This window comes from Mirounga angustirostris, unplaced genomic scaffold, assembly GCF_029215605.1.
Source record: "Mirounga angustirostris isolate CCGP_5_RB_7025 unplaced genomic scaffold, mMirAng1.0.hap1 SCAF_9, whole genome shotgun sequence".
In the NCBI taxonomy this organism is placed as follows: Eukaryota; Metazoa; Chordata; class Mammalia; order Carnivora; family Phocidae; genus Mirounga; species Mirounga angustirostris.
In genome coordinates this window covers 70758440-70783073 of record NW_026991717.1, presented here as the reverse complement: position 1 = coordinate 70783073, position 24634 = coordinate 70758440, and the positions used below count along the sequence as shown (strand labels likewise).

At 40.5% G+C, this 24634-nt stretch overlaps 2 protein-coding genes across 4 annotated transcripts in view; one reads left to right on the top strand and one right to left on the bottom strand.

Annotated features, from left to right (window-relative positions):
• Positions 1 to 49: 49 nt before the first annotated feature.
• PARP2 (poly(ADP-ribose) polymerase 2) lies at positions 50 to 9426 on the bottom strand. The gene is made up of 16 exons (XM_045900433.3): positions 9292 to 9426; positions 8140 to 8292; positions 7743 to 7813; positions 7080 to 7130; positions 6761 to 6857; positions 6252 to 6327; positions 5303 to 5405; positions 4194 to 4353; positions 3796 to 3934; positions 2244 to 2307; positions 2030 to 2164; positions 1534 to 1661; positions 1294 to 1393; positions 805 to 903; positions 437 to 561; positions 50 to 318 (listed from the first exon to the last, which is right to left on the bottom strand). The coding sequence occupies exons 1-16, from the start codon at positions 9332 to 9334 to the stop codon at positions 159 to 161; spliced, it is 1704 nt and encodes a 567-aa protein (XP_045756389.1). The 5' UTR covers positions 9335 to 9426; the 3' UTR covers positions 50 to 158.
• A 131-nt stretch (positions 9427 to 9557) lies between these two features.
• Positions 9558 to 24634, top strand: part of CCNB1IP1 (cyclin B1 interacting protein 1) — a 39613-nt gene continuing 24536 nt past the window's right edge. The window contains exons 1-3 of one of the 3 annotated variants that reach the window (XM_064570740.1): positions 9558 to 10114; positions 14661 to 14756; positions 18139 to 18296. The gene's annotated coding sequence lies outside the window, so the exon portion shown is untranslated. The remainder of the gene's footprint in view (positions 10115 to 14660; positions 14757 to 18138; positions 18297 to 24634) is intronic. The other 2 variants (XM_064570737.1, XM_064570742.1) reach the window with 2 other exon arrangements.

Sequence of the window (24634 nt, the reverse complement as noted above, 5' to 3'; positions counted from 1 at the left end):
ATGAGAAGAAATATGTGGTTGGAGAAATAAAGCCCAAAGAAGCCAGTGGTAGATTTGTGCTATTTTTATTACATAAAAGATGAGAAAATTCAAAAGTAAAACCTTGCCTATTTTCTTCTTTGAAGATCAGACCTATCTGGTTTATTTAATATTGACATTCACCACAGCTCCAGGAAATTAAACTGAACCTTTAGAAGGTATCGCATACGGACCTGGTTGGGGTTATAGACAATAAATTCATTGTAGTTAAGGGTATAGCCCTCTGGATTCAGAATTCCTGTATCACTTGCTGGTCCTAAGGGTACCGTACTCCCATTCCTGCCAAATGGAAAAAAGTGTGTCAACATCTGCCTCTGGGTCAGAAGTCGGAATATAGAAAGCAGAGTCTTATCTGGCCAAAAGAAGCCTTCTGGCCTTAGAGTCTCTGAGTACTCACAGGGTGATGAAGGAGGCAGGTCTGGGAGCCATCCTGCCCAGTCCCTTGGTGCTGTGTTTGCCCTGAAGTAATCCTTCTGCCTCAGGATTGGCCTCTAGTAGCTCATTACACTGACCCAGAGCGACCTGCAAAAGCAAAAGATCTTTAAACACCCACATCCTACTGAGAACCGGATGGCTCTAAGGCCAAACAAAAAAATCCCATCGGTACTTTCTTCCCCTCGTCCTGCAGAGGAATGGAATGGAAATTGCCCTTGGCTCCCCTCTCAAGTTCTCCCAGGTGAACCTCTTGGTTCTGGAGTCAAACTTTTCTCTCTGGAAAAACAGGAACTAATAATAAGCTAGAGATCATAAATATGGTCATCTCACCTCTGATAAAAGCAGCAGTCCGGTATCCTTTACTCGAGAAGCAAAGCAGTAATTGGCACTCTTAGAAGACATGTCGGCAAAGTAGATTCCTTTCCCAAACTGAAATATGTAAACAAACTTAATCCACTGTGTTAGAACGGAGGCCTGTATCACTGACCCTGTGTTTCCATGATCTTAAACACATTATAGACCCTTCTCCATTTCCCCCTGCAATTCTTTTCCAGAAAGCAGGTGTATTGGTGAGTTTCTGCTTTCTGAGCCGGCAGAAGGGATATCTTTAGGAATTTAAAGAAAGAGGGACATAGTAAGAAATGTCAGGGTGTGAAAAAAGAAAAAAATATGTCAGGGTTATCAGTGAGCTGGTTTAATTCTTGGGAAGGGTACTGCTGAATCCTAATCTAAAAAAAATGGGGGGGGGGGACGAAGGACTGAGAAAATTATGGTATCCTTTATCCTTGTGCCTCCTTCCAGGATTCAATTTCTACTCACCATGTAACCTGTGATGGGAGCCTCAGGTGGGGCAATTTGAAGCCCGTGGCTCAGGATTCCCACCCAGTTACTAAGCCTGGAACCATGCCACAGCAGCATCCTAGGGAAAAGCCACTATTATTGTACTCTCTTGCTCTCCAGCAGAGATAGGCCATAAGCATAAAAAAGCCATTTTCTGGAAGTCCCATAACTGCACTTCAGGCAAGGGAATGTCCTCCCAAACCCAAAGCTAAACTGAACCTGTTATGAAGGTCCTCTCTGAAGGCTTCTTTTTCACCCTCCTTCTCCACTTCAAAAACATCCAGTAAGGTCATGGTATAGTCTCTGTGTGTGGGAGCATGAGTAGACTGCAGGTACTGGGAAATCACCTGTGAAAAGAAAGAAATGGCTGGTGTGGACTCTGTAAGAGACCAGACTGAGCTGAAGAACCTCAGGGCTTCTGGTAAAAACTGGCAGACTTTCTGCTCCCTAATGGTCTCACAAGACAGTGAGAAAGAGCTCTACCTTCTCCAATTCCTGGTAAATTGAAATTCAGCTCTATATAAAAGTTTGCTCTTGGGCAACCCTCTCGGGTCCCTTCTTTCTTCAGGAGCTTTGTACTATCACTCAATAAATCTTGCTTGCTGCTCACAAAAAAAAAAAAAAAGAAGTTTGTTTTTAACCAGAAGTAGTCACAGAACAGTGGGGTTAGGAGGATGGGTCTTAAAGGTGGAAAATAAATGATCATTTTTCTTACTTTGAACTCGTAACTTTCATGGTCAAGAGGGCACAAGGCACAATGTAGTTTTCTATAGTGTTGGTCCAATGGGTGTTCTGGGCTTTGCAGCTCTGTCTTCACCAGCTTAATGGCAATTTCAATGTCTTTCAAAGCCTGGCAAGATGAGATACAGGATCAACGTGTAGGGACTTGGAACCAGAGAGTAATACTTCCCAATCCACACATATCTCACCTCTAGTAGTTGTACTTTGTCTGATAGTTCTTTCTCTGTCCGGATTAATGGAGGGGTACGGAGTCTAAGGACAGAGATATAATCCATAATCAGTTCTCTTGACAGGTGGCCAAAGGCACATGACTAAAAGTAACAGACTAAAGATAAAACAAACACACTGTATAGATTTTGACATCTGGGACTAGAAATGAAATTCTTTTTTATGGGTTCCCTTAATATATCTACATCTATATACACAACTTTATAATTTGAAAATGATCACTGCAAGTTCAGTTACTATTCCTCACCATATGGTTGACCCCCTTCACCCATTTCACCCACCCCCAACCCCTTTCCCCTGTCTGTTCTCTGTATCTATGATTTTTTTTTTTTAAGATTTTATTTATTTGACAGAGAGAGACACAGTGAGAGGGAACACAAGCAGGGGAAGTGGGAAAGGGAGAAGCAGGCTCCCTGTGGAGCATGGAGCCTGATGTGGGGCTCTATCCCAGGACCCTGGGATCATGACCTGAGCCGAAGGCAGACACTTGATGACTAAGCCACCCAGGTGACCCTATGAATTTTTGTTTTGTTTTTTTTAGAATCCACATGAGTGAAGTCATATGGTATTTGTTTTTCTCTGTTGGCTTATTTTGCTTAGCATGATACCATCAAGATCCATCCAACCACGCTGTTGCAAATGGCAAGATTTCATTCTTTTTTATGGCTGAGTAGTATTCCATTGTATATATATATATACACCACTTCTTCTCTATCCATTCATCTGTAATGAACACTTAGGTTGTTTCCATATCTTGGCTACTGTAAATAATGCTGCAATGAACAAAGGGATGCATATCTTTTTGAATTTGTGTTTTCATAATTTTCAGATAAATATCCAGAAGTGGAATGGCTAGGTCATATGGTAGTTCTAGTCTTAATTCTTTGAGAAATCTCCATACTGTTTCCTATAGTGGCTGTGCTAATTTACAATTCTACCAGTAGTATACAAGAGTTCCCTTTCCTCCACATCCTCTCCAACCCTTGTTATTTCTTGTTTTTGATAATAGCCACATCTTGTTTTTTAAATAAGATATATTTTTTATATCTTTTATATCTTTTTTATATCAAGGAGCAGCTTGGATATAGTACTGCATAGAAACAGAAGTAGACCTGCTGACCACTCAGGGTTATTTTTAGGTCACAGAGCTCTATAAAGCAACAAAAGGAATAAAAACAGAATAAGCATCAGAATATAGAATCAACAAAGATAAAATGTATTTTATATGCCTACTGTCATTTGAATAGGAAATAGGGAGTTTTATGCCTCAAGCCATTTTACTTGTTGGTTGGATATCTAGACCTATTTTCTCTTGGTAACTTCTTCTCGGTCAGAAAATATGGTTATAATCAGGCCAGGAGAGTGCATCCCAAACTTGTAAGTTGACTACATAGGCTATCTATAAATCATTTTGACTCTGTGTCTATCCAAGATGATCATTTCATTATAAATGAGAGTAAGAAGACTATAGTTAGGTAGAAGACCAAAGAGAAGTAACAGCACAGGCCTTACCCAAAGTCATGTGGGATCCTGGTGTAGAATTCATTGCAAGCTTCCATGAGAGCTCGTCCATGCTGGCCAGCCCGAATACAGTCCTCAATCTTCTTAAGAGATTGGTAGCCTGCCTTGATTTGTGCCACTGTCAGCTTCCCTGCAGGCCCAGCCAGAGATCGTCAGACCCCACAACTAGGGTCCTATCCTGAAAACTGTACTCATGTGCCTACCCGACAAAGACTCTCACCTTTCAACTCTCAAAACAGCTTCTCCTCCCCCACACTACCTCTCACCCCAGATCTCCTTTTTTTCATTCACAATATTAGCAAGCTTTAAATCATGAAGGTGATGAAATGTCCTATTAAAGGAACTAGGAAATACAAAGAGAGAATGTGGGATAGAATCTGAAGTCCTACCGAGTGGGGCTTTCTTGGTGTCATATTTCATTTCTACCATCATCTCTTCCATGGCCTGGACATTACAGATCAACTCTATCAGCTCCTGCACACGAAGATCTAGCTGTGATTCTGGTTTCAAAGGGGAGTTAAGAGATTCCTTTTTTGATTCCTCTTCAATCTACAGCCAAAAAAAAAAAAAAAGAATTACAAAATCTGGAAGGATCTATTTTAAGGTCCCTGCAAGGGCTGGCTCTACAATATCCCTGGTAGGTGAACACCAATCAGCTCCTGCTTGAACGCAGGCTCATTCCATTATTAACCTAGTTAGAGTACTTGATGTGATTCCACCTTCTAGTCCTCCATGTGCCTCCCATAGTTAAACTCCTGGAACAAGTCTAAAAGGCTCTCCTAATGTGTTGTTAAGTATGTAAAGACAGCTATTATGTCTCAGATCTTCTCATCTTAAAAAGACTAAGATTTTTACATTTCTCAGATACTGCAGGTGACAGCTTTCATCATCCTGGCTGCAACTCAGTTTGTTGAAATTAACTTTTTTTTCATGTGGTATATAACCAGAAATGAAGACAACTTTAAGTGCCGTTTCATCAGTGTGACTATATGTTACTCCTCTCTTGATCCATAAACTTCTGGAAATAGGACCAAAGATTTTAAAAGAACTGTATTAAATAATAGAGACTAGGTGCACCTGAGTGGCTCAGTTGTTAAGCGTCTGCCTTTGGCTCAGGTCGTGATCCCAGGGTTCTGGGATCGAGCCCTGCATTGGGCTCCCTGCTGGGTGGGAAGCCTGCCTCTCCCTCTCCCCCTGCTTGTGTTCCCTCTCTCGCTGTGTTTCTGTCAAATAAATAAATAAAATCTTTAAAATTAAAAATAAATAAATAATAGAGACTAGAAAGCATATTCTCTCTTTAATCTACAGTCCCTTCAAGATTACAAAGATCTGTGAAAGTTGCCCCTGAGGGAATTGTTACCTTTACTTAGGTGGGAAATAGCAAGACGCAAGATACCCTGATCTGTTCTAGTCTGGGACCTGATCTAAGCCATTCTGCTAGACTTCACCTTGGTTCAGAGGAAGCAGTTTTCTCCCCAAATGTATAGCCAGAGTTTACCCGAGTATTGGTGGTATAGTCCACTTCTAGCATATCATATTTTCCAGGCACCTTCTCAAACTTCTCACGATCCTTCCAATTGTTTTTTGTTTTGTCAAGGAATCTGTGGGATCCACAATGGTGAGAAAATCTTACAAATAAGGGTCTACTACTAGGAATGGGCTTATAATTGTTTCTTTCTTTCTTTTTTTTTTTTTATTTTGCGAGAGAGAGAATGAGAGAGAGCATGAGAGGGAGGAGGGTCAGAGGGAGAAGCAGACTCCCTGCTGAGCAGGGAGCCCGATGTGGGACTCGATCCTGGGACTCCAGGATCATGACCTGAGCCGAAGGCAGTCGCTTAACCAACTGAGCCACCCAGGCGCCCCTTATAATTGTTTCTTTAGAACACCTCCAAACTATTTTTTTTCCCCAACTATTTCTTAGAACTCTTATATCTGACTTCCCAAAAATCTGGATTCTAAATTAGGACCCTGAATGAAAAAAAAAAAAAAAAGCTCTGGAGTCAATGGGAACAAAAAATGGGAAAAAAGGACTCTTGAGCTTCCCAAAGGCCCCCAAATACCCACAAAAACCTTTGAGATTTTAGACAAAAGACCCCTTTCTAATCCCTTTCTCTGAAAGATTCCCAGAGGCCAGAAAGCTCTGCCTCCGTATCATAGTGAAAGAAGTTTTAAAACTCTAACTGAATATTCTCATCCCATCCACTTTTCCCAAATTTCCTTAATTGTTGGTCATGTGCTAAGTGTATTAGATTCTTCTGTTTTTAGTCAATTTCAAGGTTCCAGGTGATGTAATCACTAACTAAGGATGCAGTTTGGTGTCCCAGTCATAGAATGTCACAGTGGAAATACATTAACATTGAGGCCAAACCACACTTATTATAAAATTCTTAAAGAAGATACATCCAAGAAGAATGGTATTTTTTTGGTACTCATTTCTTAGCACTCACTTCTTCTGAAAGATTTCCTTGGCTTTGTTGAAGTCCCCTGAACAAGCCACCAAGCTGTGCTGCCCCGTTTTCCCAACTGCAAAGCAAATGCCACATATAAGATGGTTTCCTGCCTCCCAATCCAAGAAGAGTTTTCTCAAGTAATAAGCCAGCTCTCTAAGGTCTCCCTGCTTAGTATCTGACAAATGGGCAGGAAGGGGAGAGGGAAATTACGGTAAATGGGCCCAGGAAACTGATCCTGTTGATATTAGTTACCTCTAACTGCCACAGTCTCTGAGCAGCATTAGCAGACCAAATGCAGGACACTTCCCAGCCTCAACAGGCTGCTGTTAGTTTTTCCAGTGGGAACTTCCTAATGAAGATGCTTGCTATTTCCCATTTGCAAGCCCCTCCCAGGTTATAAAGCCTCCATTCCACCAATTTAAACCCAGAGGATCTTCTGGTTACTCACTAACCTGTTTCTGGCTTTCTGAATGACAAATCAGAAAATCCATAACAAGAGTCATTACCTCGGCCCCATCTCATCCAAACGCTGAAGTGCCTCTGGGCATCATCTTCTAACAGCTGAATCAAATAGTACTTGTTGTTGTTGAACTGAAGATTGGTCTATGGTAAGAGAAATATGAACATAAGAGAGAGGTTTACAAATGGGAGCCACATAAACTGATGTCTTCCTTGGTCACAGGTACCAGTAACTGCTGTAGGGAGAAGACTATACTATAAGGCTAGTATCAGGGACTTCAGAATTAAAGATAGGGGCGCTGGGGCACTCTCATCAGTAAGTATCAAGGAAAAAATTCCCATACATAGAACAGCTCTTCCCCTTACCTGATTTAGCAAGACATCATAGACATCATTCCCTTCACAGTACACATGGGCCTAGAGAGAGAAGGAAAACACTGACATTAGTATAGTCTCAGTCCTCATGAGATCCTTAGTGATGCTCTAAATTTTATTCTGTCTCAAGGCGTCATTCTCCAGCACTACCAATATCTACCTTCCAGGGAAAGAACTGCAAAGGGATGTTCTTCTACACATAATGTGTTATTCCTATAATGAAAACATGTTGCTTTTTTTTGTAATTACAGAGAAACAAATGATTCTAATAGTTAAATTCCTTTAAGCTGCTCCAAAGGAAGCCTTTCTTCCGTATTCTTCAAATCCTTTTCCCATTCATCAGTAATTCATGCCATACCAGAGCACAGTTTCTCATTAGAACAAAGATGGGTCTTCCTTGATAATGGCATAATTTGCTAACTGAGAAAGAGAATGAGGTGTGGAAAGCTGATGACAACCCCAGAAGTTAAAAAACACCCTGATTATTAATGCCAAACTCCACCACTCCCATATGTTAGCCTTGGAGAAAATTAATCACTAGTAGTATTTTGGAGAGGACTCCTAAAATGAATACTAACAGTGTTCTGGACAGGAATCCCAGTAGCAAAAGAAAAACTGCTCTCTGAGAAATCGATAGGCAAAGGAGTCTCTCACCTTCCCCACCTTGGCTGTGCACTCGGGGTCCACGGGAGCTTTGCCCTTTAACAGCAAGGTCTTCACAGACTCTGAGGGAAGACAGATACGTACTACAGCTACTTGTATGGGAATCAAAAATAGCTATAACAATAAAGTTATAATAAAGTTCATAATGAACTTTGCCCTTCCCAAGCAATCCTGATCTGTCCAGGTCTCAATCTGTCTAAACTACATGAAACTGAAGATTCTGAGAAAGGAGATTCGTACTGTGGTATGCCCGAAGGATAGAAAATTAATTATATCTTCAAGAAAGGAAGAAGTAAGAGTTGAAAGAACAAGGCATCCCTTGCCCTCACCCCTCCCATAGACAATCCTGCTAGGCCATGTCCTTCCTGGCCTACCACTTGAAGCTGACCTTGCTTGTCTTCTGTCCTGTCATTATTGGCCTCTCCTCCAGCCACAGGCTCCTTTTTCACCCCCTGCCTCTGGCATCTTCGAGTTTTCTTTGCAGGAGGAGGGTCTTCTATAGCCGTGCTGCCATTATGAACTCTTCCAGCTTCATTTAATGCTACAGAAGCCATGGGCATGAAGAATGGGCAAAGAATCAAAAGAAAGAATGAGTACCCACTCATTTCAATCCTACTTTGAGAAAACATCATCTTTTTAAAGAAATGGTTCAAGATGGTTTTGTAAATTTACAAAGAAATAACTGCCATGCCACTGTTCTTGACAATAGTTTGAGAAATCACTTCCTAAATTGCGATTCTAGCCAAATTAAAATAAAATAAAATAAAATAAAATAAAATAAAATAAAATAAAATGGAGCCCCAGGGCTCTTGTGAGCTCATAGCCTGAGGCATGAGTGTCATAGACTGCTTATCTCTGTTTACCTGTGCCCCCAAACTTTCCCAATACCTATCTTTAAACTACCTAAGGTGGTATGAGATAATGGTTAATAGAGTGCTCTGGAATCTGTCTCTAGTTTAGAGCCTAGCCCTGTCTCCAACAGCTGTGGAACTTTGTAGAAGTTATTTCATCTCTTTGCACCTCAATTGCCCCGACTGTAAAATCCAGAGGATGACAAAATACTACCTAATTTGTAGGATGGACCTACACATTTGTAGGATGGATGCATTTAAGAACATAACACACAGGGTATAATACTCATCAGTTCTAAGACCTGAATTTTACTATCTTTGAAACTGGGATGCACTTAACAATGGATGACATATAAACAATGAATCACGTCTTAATTGGAAGCATTTTCTCCTTTCCTAGTTATACATAAAATAATGATGCATCTTAAAATTTTTTTAATTGGATGGCATTAAGTATTTAAAATAATGCTGGCACTCTGTTAGTTACTACAGGTCCACAAGCCCTTATACACAATTCCGTAATCCAAAAAGCTCTGAAAACGGAAACTTAAAAAGTTTAGCACCTAAACTAGCTTGATAGCCAAGGGCGGGTCAGGGGGCGGCGGAAGGGAAAGGGCTAGAGCAGAGGGCCCCGTTCCCCGTCAGACTCGTCGCCCCGCAGCGTTCGCCCCCTACAGTGTGCACCGAACCTCGGGCCCCGCCGCTGCGCGTCCCCCGCCGTCGGGCAGCCATGGAGCCTGAACGTTCCCGTCAGCAAGCCTCTTCCAGGAATTGCCCGCTTAGAGTCACAGGGCGGGAACACAGCGCGCGTGCGTGCGTCCTGAGAAGACACGGACAAGGGACAGGGGAGGTACTCCCCGCTATATTTGCATGTTGCTATGTATTGTGGGAAGTCACCATAACTGATAAATGCATTTAGGTGCGGGAGCCTTATAAGTGCTCTCTGGGGCCACTCTTTTCCATAGGGCGGAGGGAAGCTCATCGGTGGGGCCACGAGCTGAGTGCTTTGTGTCACTCTACCCCATGTCCCCTGGGAAGGTCTGAGACTAGGGCCATAGGGCGGCTCTAACAGGGTCCTCCCTGAGTGTCGGGGAGGTGAGTTCCCAGAGAACGGGGCTCCGCGCGAGGGCAGACTGGGCAGGAGATGCCATGGACCCCGCCCCTCGGGGCGGGGCCTGGCGGATGCCTCCTTAGCCGGAGCTTGGAACAGACTCACGGCCGGCAAAGTGAGTTCAATGGCTGAGGTGAGGTACCCCCGCCAGGGGCCTCATAACCCAATTCAGACTACTCTCCCCCGCCCTCTTTTGAAGAAAGCTGTGGACCAGAAGGAGTTTACGAATTCTAAGAATGCTAGTGAAGAAAGCGTGGGAAAGTTTGCGAGGGAAAAAGGCCGCAGGAAACTGCAGAGCCAAGGGGAGAATGCAAGCAAGGGGAAGGGAAGCTCTTGGAGAATGCTAATGATCTTGGGAGACTTTGAAGACAGAGAAACCCAGTCGCCCAGTTTTTGGAAAGGTAATTGGTGATGACATTAGGTCAGGAATGGGGTGGTGGCAGCGCACTTAACAAGCAGGCCTCTGACTCAACCACCCAGACCCCCTGAATCTGAGGTTCTGCATTTGGACCTTGAGGTAAGGAAGGGGTTTCTTAAGACACTGAGAGTAAGAGAAAAATACTGATAAATTTGATTTCTTAAAATTAAAGAGTTTTGTCTATCAAAACACATAAAATTTAGAAAGAAAACAAAATTCTTATTTGTATGTGGTTTGGTTGTGAATATAAAAAAATCCAGAAGAAACCACAAGATAAAATTTTTAACTCATTAGGGAAGTTTAACAAGGCTGATAGAAAATAACATATAAGAATAAATTGCTCTTTATAACAGAACTTCAAACAAATAGAAATAGAATTTTTAAGAAATGATAGCATTTAATATAACATCAGAGTCTATCAAATACTTGGAAATAAAGTTGACAAAATATAGGTGCTCAGCAAATGTTTGCTGGATTGGATTGGATTGGTTATTTCCTTGGTAGGTCAACATCTGTTGCATCTAATTTAATTATGGCACAAATAAGCTAGACTGGTCTAAAAAGCATTAATTTGGAGATAGGAAAATGTAGTAAAAATAGAAAATTTGTTAAAAATACTTATTAGAGCTTTATGTACTAGACAGAGTTTTAAGTGCTTTAACATGTATAACGTCATTTAATCTTCAAGTTGATAATACCTAGAATTTATTTGGTGATTACAATGCTATGAGCTTTACAAACATTATTTTTTTTTCTTTTTTTTTTAAAGAATTTATTTATTTATATGACAGAGAGAGAGATAGAGAGAGCAGGAACACAAGCAGGGGGAGTGGGAGAGGAAGAAGCAGGCTTCCCACCGAGCAGGGAGCCTGATGTGGGACTCGATCCCAGGACCCTGGGATCATGACCTGAGCCAAAGGCAGACACTTAACGACTGAGCCACCCAGGCACCCTTTACAAACATTATTTAATTCTCACAACAACCCTATAGGGCAAGCATTATTATTGTCCCCATTTTATGCTAAGGAAGCTGAGCTTTAGAAAAATTTAAGTAATTTATTCAAGCTCACATAGTATATTAGTTTACTAGGGCTGCCATAACTGTCATAGACTGGGTGGCTCAAACAACAGAAATTTATTTTCTCAATTCTGGAAGCTAGAAATCCAAGATAAGGGTGTCTACAATGTAGGTTTCTTCTTTTTCTTTTTTTTTTTAATTTTAATTTTTAATTTAAAAAGATGTATTTATGTATTTATTTATTTGAGAGAGGGGAGAGAGTGAGCAAAAGCAGGGGGAGCGGCAGAGGGAGAGGGAGAAGCAGATTCTTTGCTGTGCGGGGAGCCTGATGTGGGCTCCATCCCAGGACCCCTGGATCATGACATGAGCTGAAGCCAGACGCTTAACAGGTTGAACCACCCAGGCACCCTTAGGTTTCTTCTAAGGCCTCTCTTCTTGGACTGCAGATTGCTGTCTTCTTCCCGGTCTTCCCATGCATTGTCCTCCCTCTGTGTTTGTCTATGTCCTAATCTTGTCTTCTTATAAGGACACATGATACTGGATGAAGACCCACTCATACGACCTGTTTTAGCTTAATTACTTCTTTAAAGGCTCTACCTCCAAATACAGTCACATTTTGAGCTCCTGACGGGTTAAAACATATACATTTTTTTGGTGGGGGTACACAATTCAGCTCATGACACACAGTTCATAAGAGGCAGGACAGATTTAGGTAACTCCAAAATTTGTTCTTATCCACTAAGCTATTGTATTCGTCAAGTTTCTTGGTAGTAATTATCATCCCACACATATTTTTTAAAATTTATTTTTATTTTTTCCTCTCTTTATTTAGTTGTTATTTTTTTTATGGTGATCAGAGTGAGAATTACTGAAATTATTTTTGAAGATACAGCTTTCTATAGTCAGATACAAAGTAAACATAATTAAAATGGTATTTTTTCGTATTAACATATATTGTATTATTTGTTTCAGGGGTACAGGTCTGTGATTCATCAATCTTACACAATTCACAGTGCTCACCATAGTACATACCCACCCCAATGTCCATCACCCAGCCACCTCATCCCTCCCACCCCCACCACTCCAGCAACCCTCAGTTTGTTTCCTGAGATTAAGAGTCTCTTATGGTTTGTCTCCCTCTCTGGTTTCATCTTGTTTCATTTTTCCCTCCCTTCCCCTATGATCCTCTGTCTTGTTTATCAAATTCCTCATATCAGTGAGATCATATGATACCTGTCTTTCTCTCATTGACTTTTCACTTAGCATAATACCCTCTAGTTCCATCCACGTCATTGCAGATGGCAAGATTTCATTTTTTTGATGGCTGCATAATATTCCATTGTATATATATATATACCACCTCTTCTTTATCCATTCATCTGTTGATGGACATCTAGGCTCTTTCCATAGTTTGGCTATTGTGGACATTGTTGCTATAAACATTGGGGTCCATGTACCCCTTCGGATCCCTACATTTGTATCTTTGGGGTAAATACCCAGTAGTGCAACTGCTGGATCATAGGGTAGCTCTATTTTCAACTTTTTGAGGAAACTCCATACTGTTTTCCAGGTGGCTGCACCAGCTTGCATTCCCAACAGTGTAGGAGGGCTCCCCTTTCTCTGAATCCTCACCAACTTCTGTCGTTTCCTGATTTGTTCATTTTAGCCATTCTGACTGGTGTGAGGTGGTATCTCATTGAGGTTTTGATTTGGATTTCCCTGATGCTAAGTGATGTTGAGCACTTTTTCATGTGTCTGTTGGCCATTTGGATGTCTTCTTTGCAGAAATGTCTCTTCACGTCTTCTGCCCATTTCTTGATTGGATTATTTGTTCTTTGGGTGTTGAGTTTGGTTAAGTTCTTTATAGATTTTGGATACTAGCCCTTCATCTGATATGTCATTTGCAAATATCTTCTCCCATTCTGTCGGTTGTCTTTTGGTTTTGTTGACTGTTTCCTTTGCTGTGCAAAAGCTTTTTATCTTGATGAAGTCCCAATAGTTCATTTTTGCCCTTGCTTCCCTTGCCTTTGGCAATATTTCTAGGAAGAATTTCCTGTGGCTGAGGTCAAAGAGGTTGCTACCTGTGTTCTCCGTAAGGATTTTGATGGATTCCTGTCTCACATTTAGGTCTTTCATCCATTCTGAGTCTATTTTTGTGTGTGGTGTAAGGAAATGGTCCAGTTTCATTCTTCTGCATGTGGCTGTCCAATTTTCCCAACACCATTTCTTGAAGAGACTTTTTTCCATTGGACATTCTTTCCTGCTTTGTCAAAGATTAGTTGACCATAGAGTTGAGGGTCCATTTCTGGGCTCTCTATTCTGTTCCATTGATCTATGTGTCTGTTTTTGTGCCAGTACCATACTGTCTTGATGATGACAGCTTTGTAATAGAGCTTGAAGTCCGGAATTGTGATGCCACCAGCTTTGCTTTTCTTTTTCAACATTCCTCTGGCTATTCGGGGTCTTTTCTGGTTCCATACAAATTTTAGGATTATTTGTTCCCTTTCTTTGAAAAAAGTGGATGGTATTTTGATAGGGATTGCATTAAATGTGTAGATTGCTCTAGGTAGCATTGACATCTTCACAATAGTTGTTCTTCCAATCCATGAGCATGGAACATTTTTCCATTTCTTTGTGTCTTCCTCAATTTCTTTCATGAGTATTCTATAGTTTTCTGAGTACAGATTCTTTGCCTCTTTGGTTAGATTTATTCCTAGGTATCTTATGGTTTTGGGTGCAATTGTAAATGGGATCGACTCCTTAATTTCTCTTTCTTCTGTCTTGTTGTTGGTGTATAGGAATGCCACTGACTTCTGTGCATTGATTTTATATCCTGCCACTTTACTGAATTCCTGTATGAGTTCTAGCAGTTTTGGGGTGGAGTCTTTTGGGTTTTCCACATAAAGTATCATATCATCTGCAAAAAGTGAGAGTTGGGGTGCCTGGGTGGCTCAGTCGTTAAGCATCTGCCTTCTTTGGCTCAGGTCATGATCCCAGAGTCCTGGGATCGAGCCCCACATTGGCCTCCCTGCTCGGTGGGAAGCCTGCTTCTCCCTCTCCCACTCCGCTTGCTTGTGTTCCTGCTCTCTCTCTCTGTCTGTCTCTGTGTCAAATAAATAAACAAAATCTTAAAAAAAAAAAAGTGAGAGTTTGACTTCTTCTTTGCCAATTTGGATGCCTTTTATTTCTTTTTGTTGTCTGATTGCTGAGGCTAGGACTTCTAGCACTATGTTGAATATCAGTGGTGATAGTGGACATCCCTGCCATGTTCCTGACCTTAGGGGAAAAGCTCTCAGTTTTTCCCCATTGAGTATGATATTCACTGTGGGTTTTTCATAGATGGCTTTTATGATTTTGAGGTACATACCCTCTATCCCTACACTGTAAAGAGTTTTAATCAAGAAAGGATGCTGTACTTTGTCAAATGTTTCTTCTGCATCTATTGAGAGGATCATATGGTTCTTGTTCTTTTTTTTTTATTAATGTATTGTATACATTGATTGATTTGCAGATGTTGAACCAAGCTTGCAGCCCCGGAATAAATCCCACTTGGTCGTGGTGAATAATCCTTTTAATGTACTGTTGGATCCTATTGGCTGGTATTTTGGTGAGAATTTTTGCATCCATGTTCATCAGGGATATTGGTTTGTAGTTCTCCTTTTAATGGGGTCTTTGTCTGGTTTTGGGATCAAGGTAATGGTGACCGCATAAAACGAGTTTGGAAGTTTTCCTTCCATTTCTATTTTTTTTTTTTAAAGATTTTATTTATTTATTTTGAGAGAGAGAGAATGAGAGACAGAGAGTATGAGAGGGAGGAGGGTCAGAGGGAGAAGCAGACTCCCTGCCAAGCAGGGAGCCCGATGCGGGACTCGATCCCGGGACTCCAGGATCATGACCTGAGCCGAAGGCAGTCGCTTAACCAACTGAGCCACCCAGGCGCCCCCATTTCTATTTTTTGGAACAGTTTCAGAAGAATAGGTATTAATTATTCTTTAAATGTTTGGTAGAATTCCTCGGGGAAGCCATCTGCCCTGGGCTCTTGTTTGTTGGGACATTTTTGATTACTGCTTCAATTTCCTTAGTGGTTATGGGTCTGTTCAGGTTTTCTATTTCTTCTTGGTTCAGTTTTGGTAGTTTATACTTCTCTAGGAATGTATCCATTTCTTCCAGATTATCTAATTTGCTGGCATATAGTTGCTCATAATATGTTCTTATAATTGTTTATATTTCTTTGGTGTTGGTTGTGATCTCTCCTCTTTCATTCATGATTTTATTTATTCAGGTCCTTTCTCTTTTCTTTTTGATAAGTCTGGCCAGGGGTTTATCAGTCTTATTAATTCTTTCCAAGAACCAGCTCCTAGCTTCGTTGATCTGTTCTCCTGTTCTCCTGTTCTTTCTAGTTCATTGATTTCTGCTCTGATCTTTATTATTTCTCTTCTCCTGCTGGGTTTAGGCTTTATTTGCTGATCTTTCTCTTGCTCCTTTAGGAGTAGGGTTAAGTTGTGTATTTGAGACCTTTCTTGTTTCTTGAGAAAGGCTTGTATTGCTATATACTTTCCTCTTAGGACTGCCTTTGCTGCATCCCAAAGATTTTGAACAGTTGTGTTTTCATTTTCATTTGTTTCCATGAATCTTTTTAATTCTTCTTTAATTTCCTGGTTGACCCATTCATTCTTTAGTAGGATGCTCTTTAGCCTCCATGTATTTGAGTTCTTTCCGACTTTCCTCTTGTGATTGAATTCTAGTTTCAAAGCACTGTTGTCTGAAAATATTCAGGGAATGATCCCAATCTTTTGGTACTGGTTGAGATCTGATTTGTGACCTAGGATGTGATCTATTCTGGAGAATGTTCCATGGGCACTAGAGAAGAATGTGTATTCTGTTGCTTTGGGATGGAATGTTCTGAATATGTCTGTGAAGTCCATCTGGTCCAATGTGTCATTTAAAGCCTTTATTTCCTTGTTGATCTTTTGCTTAGATGATCTGTCCATTTCAGTGAGGGGGGTATTAAAGTCCCCTACTATTATTGTGTTATTGTCAATGTGTTTCTTTGATTTTGTTATTAATTGGCTTATATATTTGGCTGCTCCTATGTTAGGGGCATAGATATTTAAAATTGTTAGATCTTCTTGTTGGATAGACCCTTTAAGTATGATGTAGTGTCCTTCCTCATCTCTTATTATAGTCTTTGGTTTAAAATCTAATTTGTCTGATATAAGGATTGCCACCCCAGCTTTCTTTTGGTGTCCATTAGCATGGTAAATGGTTTTCCACCCCCTGACTTTCAATCTGGGGGTGTCTTTGTGTCTAAAATGAGTCTCTTGCAGACAGCATATCGATGGGTCTTGTTTTTTTATCCAATCTGATACCCTGTGTCTTTTGATTGGGGCATTTAGCTCATTTACATTCAGGGTAACTATCGAAAGATATGAATTTAGTGCCATTGTATTGCCTGTAAGATGACTGTTACTGTATATTATCTGTGTTCCTTTCTGGTCTATGTTACTTTTTGGCTCTCTCTTTGCATAGAGGACCCCTTTCAATATTTCTTGTAGGGCTGATTTGGTGTTCACAAAGTCTTTTAGTTTTTCTTTGTCCTGGAAGCTTTTTATCTCTCCTTCTGTTTTCAATGACATATCTAGCTGGATATAGAATTCTTGGCTGCATATTTTTCTCATTTAGTGCTCTGAATATATCATGTGAGTACTTTCTGGCCTACCAGGTCTCTGTGGATAGGTCTGTTGCCAATCTAATGTTCCTACCATTGTAGGTTACAGACCTCTTGTCCTTAGCTGCCTTCAGGATTTCTCTTTGTCTCTGAGACTTGTGAGTTTTATTATTAGATGTCGGGATGTTGGCCTATTTTATTGATTTTGAGGTGGGTTCTCTATGCTTCCTGGATTTTGATGCCTATTTCTCTCCCCAAATTAGGGAAGTTCTGTGCTATAATTTGCTCCAATATACCTTCTGCCCCCCTCTCTCTTTCTTCTTCTGGGATCCCAATTATTCTAATGTTGTTTCACTTTATGGTATCACTTATCTCTCGGAATTCTCCCCTCATGGTCCAGTAGTTGTTTATCTCTTTTTCTCACCTTCTTTATTCTCCATCATTTGGTCTTCTATATCACTAATTTTCTCTTCTCCCTCATTTATCCTAGCAGTTAGAGCCTCCATTTTTTATTACACCTCATTAGCATCCTTTCTGATTTCTACTTGGTTAGATTTTAGTTCTTTCATTTTTCCAGAAAGGGATTCTCTAGTATCTTCTATGCTTTTTTTCAAGCCTAGCTAGTACCTTTTTTTTTTAAAAGATTTTATTTATTTATTTGACAGAGAGAGAGTTAGTGAGAGCAGGAACACAAGCAGGGGGAGTGGGAGAGGGAGAAGCAGGCTTTTCACTGAGCAGGGAGCCCAATGCTGGGCTCGATCCCAGGACCCTGGGATCATGACCTGAGCCGAAGGCAGATGCTTAACGACTCAGCCACCCAGGCGCCCCCCAGCTAGTATCTTTATAATTGTCATTCTGAACTCTAGTTCCGACATCTTATAGCGTCTGTATTGATTAGGTCCCTGGCAGTCGGTACTGCCTCTTGTTCTTTTTTTTGAGGTGAGTGTTTCCGTCTTGTCATTTTGTCCAGAGGAGAATAGATGAATAAGAGAACAAAATGCTAATAGGGTAACAACGACCCCAGAAAAATATATGCTAAACAAATCAGAAGAGACCCAAAACTGGGGGGGGGGGGAAGAAAGGGGGAAAAAAAAAAAGAATATGATCAGGCTGGTGAATAGAACAGAGCCACACAGTAGATTTTAGGTGTATTTTGATCTGTTAGAAGAAATTGCCTCCCAAAATTTTAAAGAAAGAAAAACATATATATACAAAAATAAGGGTAAATATGATGAAGGGATGGAATATGACTGTAAAGATGAAAATTAAAAAAGATTTTATTTTTTATATTTTTTAAAGATTTTATTTATTTATTTGACAGAGAGAGAGAGACAGCGAGAGAAGGAACACAAACAGAGGGAGTGGGAGAGGGAGAAGCAGGCTTCCTGCGGAGCAGGGAACCTGATGCAGGGCTCGATCCCAGGACCCTGGGATCATGACCTGAGTCGAAGGCAGACACTTGACAACTGAGCCACCCAGGTACCCCTAAAAAAGATTTTATTTATTTTTTATTTTATTTTTTTTAAAGATTTTATTTATTTATTTGAGACAGAGAGAATGAGAGAGAGAGAGCACATGAGAGGGGGGAGGGTCAGAGGCAGAAGCAGGCACCCTGCCGAGCAGGGAGCCCGATGCAGGACTCGATCCCGGGACTCCACGATCATGACCTGAGCCGAAGGCAGTCGCTTAACCAACTGAGCCACCCAGGCGCCCTAAAAAAGATTTTAAAAAAGGAATTGATAAGATAAGAAGTTGGTTGAAAAAAGAATTAAAAAAAAATTAAAAAAAAAGAGAGAGATAATGTGATCAGGAGGGAGACTAGGACAACATCATACACTAGATTTAGGGTATATTTTGGTCTGTTAGAAGAAATTGTATCCCAAAATTTTAAAGAAAGAAAAACTTATATATATACAAAATAAGGTTAAATACAATGAAGAGATAGAATATTACTGTAAAAATGAAAATTAAAAAAAGATTTTAGAAAAGCAATTGATAAGATGTTGGTTGAAAAAGGAAAGAAGGAAAATTCAACTAAAAAAATAGAAAAAAAATAAAGAAAATTAAAAAAAATTAACTTTGAAAGACTAAAGAATCATGGGAAAAAAGCCATGAATTCTATGTGCAGGAGTCCCCTAGCGCTGGAGTTCTGCCATTCTCATTGATCGGTAAACTTGGTCTTGGCTGGCTGTTCTTGCTGATCTTCTGGGGTAGGGGCCTGTTGCCATGGTTCCCAAATGTCTTTGCCGGAGGTGGAATTGCCCCGCCCTTGCCCAGTCCAGGCTAAATAATCTGCTCGGGTTTGCTCTCGGGAGCTTTTGTTCCCTGCAAGCTTTCCATACAGCTTTGGAGGACGAGAGTGAAAATGGTGGCCTCCCAATCTCCGCCCTGGAGGAACCGAGAACTCGGGGCCCCGCTCCTCAGCGAGTCCCCAGAGAAAAGCCGTCAGTCACTCCCGTCTCCCTGGTCTCTGGCCGCACTCCGTGCTCACCCGCCTGTGACCGAACGTTTCTATCTCTGGCACATGACCCCGTGTGGCGTCTCCAAACCCAGCAGATCCCTGTGGTGCACTCCCGCGCTGCTCCTCCTGGGGGAGGAAGGGGAGTCTCCCCGGATCTGCCACTTGTTGGGTCCCTGCTGGAAGAGCAGTGTCCTGACTGTGCCACGGATCACGGTTTATGGCAACCCCTGAGCTGAGAGCTCACTCCTTGGCTCTGTCTTTTATTTTTAATTAAAATAGTATTAAAACATATCATCAATAACCAGAAGAAATTATTTAACAGCGGTGTGGTGAATGATAATTTTCTTAGGTCTTAAACAAAGCAAGAAAATAGGAAAGTAACTTACTTGATTATATATTCTTAAAAAAGAAAATGAGGGGCGCCTTGGTGGCTCAGTTGGTTAAGCATCTGTCTTTGGCGCAGGTCATGATCCTGGAGTCCTGGCATTGAGCCCCGCATTGGGCTCCCTGCTCAGCAGGAAGCCTTCTTCTCTCTCTCCCCCTACCCCTGCTCCTGCTTTTTCTTTCTCAAATAAATGGGTAGTCTTTAAAAAAAAAAGAAAGAAAGAAAGAAAGAAAAAAGATTTTTAGCAAATGCCCAGTGGAAAGTTACAAAGTGTTTAAAAGTTGAATTCAATGTACTTAACATGTAAAGAGCTATCTCAAAATCATAAGGGAAACCAAATCTGTAGATAACTGGACAAAAGATAGGAATAAACTGTTTGCAAATATGATAAGCAAGGACATGGAAAAATTGTTCAGGTTCACATAGTATAACAATGCAAAGTATGAGTGTTAATATTCTACAGGATAACTGGCCTACTCCCTTCAGTAAATTATTCTTATAAGAAAATAATAATAACAGGGATTGGCACTGTTCTAGATTAAAAGAGACTTTCGAGGCTTAACAACAAAATGCAGTGTTTGGTATTTTGATGCTGTTTTAAACAAGCCAGTAATAAAAATCCTTTTGGGAGCAGGAGGGTATAAAGATATGAACTGAGTATTAGATGATTTTAGGGGATTATTTATTAGATGTGACAATGTTATGGTAGTTACAATTTTTAAAAAAGTTCCTTTAAAGAAAGCATGCTATAGTATTTAGGGATGAAATATCATGACATCTGCAATTTGCTTTGAAATACTTCAGCCAAAAATAATCAAATGAAGACAATTGCTAAATCTAGGTAACTGATGTAGTGATGTCCATTATATTCTTTTCTCTAGTTTTCTGTGTGCTTAAAATTGCCATAATGCATTGAAGATATATTAAGGAAAAAATGATGAATTAGTCAAAATAAGTGTAACTAAAGAGAAGAGTTAACTGCAAATCAAGTCTTCATATCCTGCTAACTGAACATTTTAGGTAGTGTACTGATTATAATGTGATATTCCTAAGATTTATTTACATTTTCTATCATACCATAATGACAGGAAACATAGATTAATCAAGCTAAATGTAAAAGGTACATAATTTCTGGGAAAGTCTATGTATTTCAAAAAGTAAAGTGTATGAAAAATGGATTTATGATACCCAAGAATAAACAAATAGGCCTTTAGAAATAGAAAGGGAGGGGGGTGGGAGGATGGGTTAGCCTGGTGGTGGGTTGAGGAGAGCACATTCTGCATGGAACATTGGGTGTTATGCACAAACAATGAATCATGGAACACTTCATCTAAAACTAATGATGTAATGTATGGGGATTAACAGAAGAATAAAAAAAAAAAAAAAGAAATAGAAAGGGACTCTTCCTAATGACCAGTTTCAGTTTGTATCACATTGGACTGAGTAACTAGCTTCCATGCCCTGATAAGAATCATTTAGTTCATACATAAGATCTTGCAAACCTCAAATGGTTGAAACAATCTAGAAATAGGTATGATTTTATTTTCTTTATTTGGGTTTTGAGAAGGTATAGAAGTAGTATCTAAAAAAAATTTCTGAAATCTCAGAATGTATAAAATATATGGGGAGAAATAGCAGGAGCAGAAGAAAAATGAAGAAGAAGAGGAAGAAAAGAAAGGGGAAAAGAAGAGAGAAAAAATTTTATTTATTTATTTATTATTTTTTTAAAAGATTTTATTTATTCATTTGACAGAGAGAGACACAGTGAGAGAGGGAACACAAGCAGGAGGAGTGGGAGAGGGAGAAGCAGGCTTCCAGTGGAGCAGGGAGCCCAATGTGGGGCTTGATCCCAGGACTCTGGGATCATGACCTGAGCCGAAGGCAGACACTTAACGACTGAGCCACCCAGGCACCCCGGGATAAAAAATTTTAATAATTGGTGATACCTGGGTGGTGCAGTTGGTTAAGGATCCAACTCTTGGTTTTGGTTCAGGTAGTGATCGAGCTCAGGGTCATGGGATTGAGCCCAGAGTGGGGCTCTATGCTCAGTGTGGAGTCTGCTTAGAGTTTCTCTCTCCCTGTCTTTCTGCCCCTCCCACCCATGTGCTCTCTCTCTCTCTCAAATAAATAATTAAAATAAAAAATTTTAATAATCATATTTACAGAATGTAAATGTGAATTTACCGTTTGGTCTTGAAATCGTTATGATACTTTTTGTATGTCTTCCATGTATACCCGCAATATTCATATTTCTCTGGCATCATAAATTTGTTCAACTTTTGGGAAACGAAATAGTAGCAAAGTTTCAGAAGACCCACAGAGCCTGACCAATGGGGAAGAAAGAGAAGAGGTGTCAGCATGGGTACTGATGGGATAACGTGGGCAAGGGAAGGAATTAAAGGTCCAGAGAAGAAGGAAGGAACCAGCTGAAAAGCCTGGTGAAGAAAGATTGTGATTAAGGCAGAGGGGCCTAATATTTATCCCTGGAATCTCAAGGTCAGGGATTTTATGCAAGGAGATGAGCCCTATGGAAGAATGGAAGTGGGGAAAAGAAAAGATGAAGAGAAATATTAAGTGCACAAGAGAGATGAACAGAGTAGCTGCCGCAGGAGGTGACTAGAGAGGGGGATGAGAAAGGAGGTTTCTGAAAAAGGGTGATTTGGGGGGAGATTTGTTTGCTTTCTTTTGCTTTTTTTGGTTTTGTTTATAATGGTAACATCAAGAATTGGGGATAATAGGCTAAATCTGTGATACTGTATCATCTTTGTATCATTTGATAACTATAGTTATGTAACTGACATAAATTCTTCCATGAATTCAGAGTGTGTGTGGAGGGTGGGGAGATTGTTGTTTCTCAGTGCCTTACTAAGAACAACATGCTTCTTATTTCCCCCAAATTACCCAAAAATACTCAGGGCTTGGGGGAGGGCTTGACTCCCACATTCATGCCCAAACACAGAGTCTAGTAAGTCCTCTACTTTATTGCTTTTCACTCACATGGTATGGCTGCACTATTTTATGGCCCTGGAATGATGATCTTGTTCAAGTAGACCATTGCATAGGTCAGTAAGGTTCTTTGAAGGCAGATGATCCCACTTGTTTAGTGCTAAGTGTGGCCCCAAATGTCCCACTTAGAGCAACTCAGGGCTCCACATTTTTAAATGCTCTCTTGCAGGACTGTAGAGTCAGCTGATTTCAGCATCTGCATCTCAATGGATCCAGGACCCAGATTCTTTCTTCATTCCCCTCTCCAGGAATTCAGTTTAGAGATTGGGCAGGCTTTCCTTTTCAACCCTTAAAACACATAGGGTCTGTACCTCTCTGCCTTTGTATGTCATCTTGGTATTCCAAAGCCCATTTTCACAATGATTTCAGAGAGCCCTATACTCATCTTTCTGGGGTTCCAAAATGATCCACTCATATCTCTTATTGGAGAAGAAGAAAATTTGCAATGTAACCTTGTAACTGTTAGGAAGCAGGAAATTATCAGTGAGTATAGGTCTGTAATCACAACATTTAGGAGCAAAAGCTAATATCCATTGATTTACTTGTATCCAGAAAGAATTGTATGATGTGTAGACAAATAGAAGTGTATAAGTAAACTCATGCAAGCAGTTATTTACTTTTTCATCTCCTCTCTATATAAGAATGAGGAATGAGCAAGGATGGAAGAACATGAATTGAGCAGGTACTATGACCAGTCATTATACTAGACTCTTTCATCCATTCGTATATATGTTAGGGAGGTAGGTATTACTCTCCCCCATGGTATAAAGGAGGAAATTGAGTCTCAGAGAGTTTAAGAAATTTATTCCAGATCATGCAGCTAGGAAGTATCTTGCAAACTATCACAATTTATGTGAAATGTCCTAGAATATCCCTGTGCAGCATCTTGAAATAGAGATTTTCATTTGCTACTCTCTGTCAGGGTCTGAAAATTAAACTGACAGATTAACTGGAGAGAAACAGACAAATTTTATTGAATTTTTAACTTACATAGGAGCCTTCACAAGAGAATGAAGACTGGAAGTGACCAGGGCAGGAAGCTTTTATACCTTTAGACAAAGAAACAGTAAATTTGTGAAGAATTGAGAAAAGACAAAGGAGTTTGAACTAGTGATAGTAACTGGCCAAGAACGTTAAGAAGATAAGGTCTAGTTTAGTAAGGTTTGTTTATACAGCTAAATTTTACTTCAAAGCCTGAACCCTTAACCACACCCATCTTTTATTCACCAGTCCTGTTAACTGGAATATTACCCTGAAGGTAAGTTCTAACTTGAATGGATCTAGACCGTTTATAATGAAACCTGTTACCTTGCATAAATTAACCATTTTGAGGTCACAAAGGTTAGGAAATTCTCCTAAAGGAATGAAAATTGTTTACAGTGGGGCCATCTGACCAAGAATGTGTATACACAGCTTGAATTAGCCTGTGTTTGCTTGTGTTGAGTACATTAATTCAAAAGGAAACTTGGTTTAAAAAATTCAATCTAAGGGTGCCTGGGTGGCTCAGTTGGTTAAGCGACTGCCTTCGGCTCAGGTCATGATCCTGGAGTCCCGGGATCGAGTCCCGCATCGGGCTCCCTGCTCGGCAGGGAGTCTGCTTCTCCCTCTGACCCTCCCCCCTCTCATGCTCTCTCTCTCTCTCATTCTCTCTCTCAAATAAATAAATAAAATCTTTAAAAAAAAAAAAAACGGGGCGCCTGGGTGGCTCAGTCGGTTAGGCGACTGCCTTCGGCTCAGGTCATGATCCTGGAGTCCCGGGATCGAGTCCCGCATCGGGCTCCCTTCTCGGCGGGAAGCCTGCTTCTCCCTCTCCCGCTCCCCCCTCTTGTGCTCTTTCTCTCTCTCACTCTCTCTCTCAAATAAATAAATAAAATCTTTAAAAAAAAAATTCAATCTAAAAATAGGGCAAGTAGCATCACTGTTCCATAAGAGACAAATAGGTGAAGGAGGGGATTGCCTTATTCC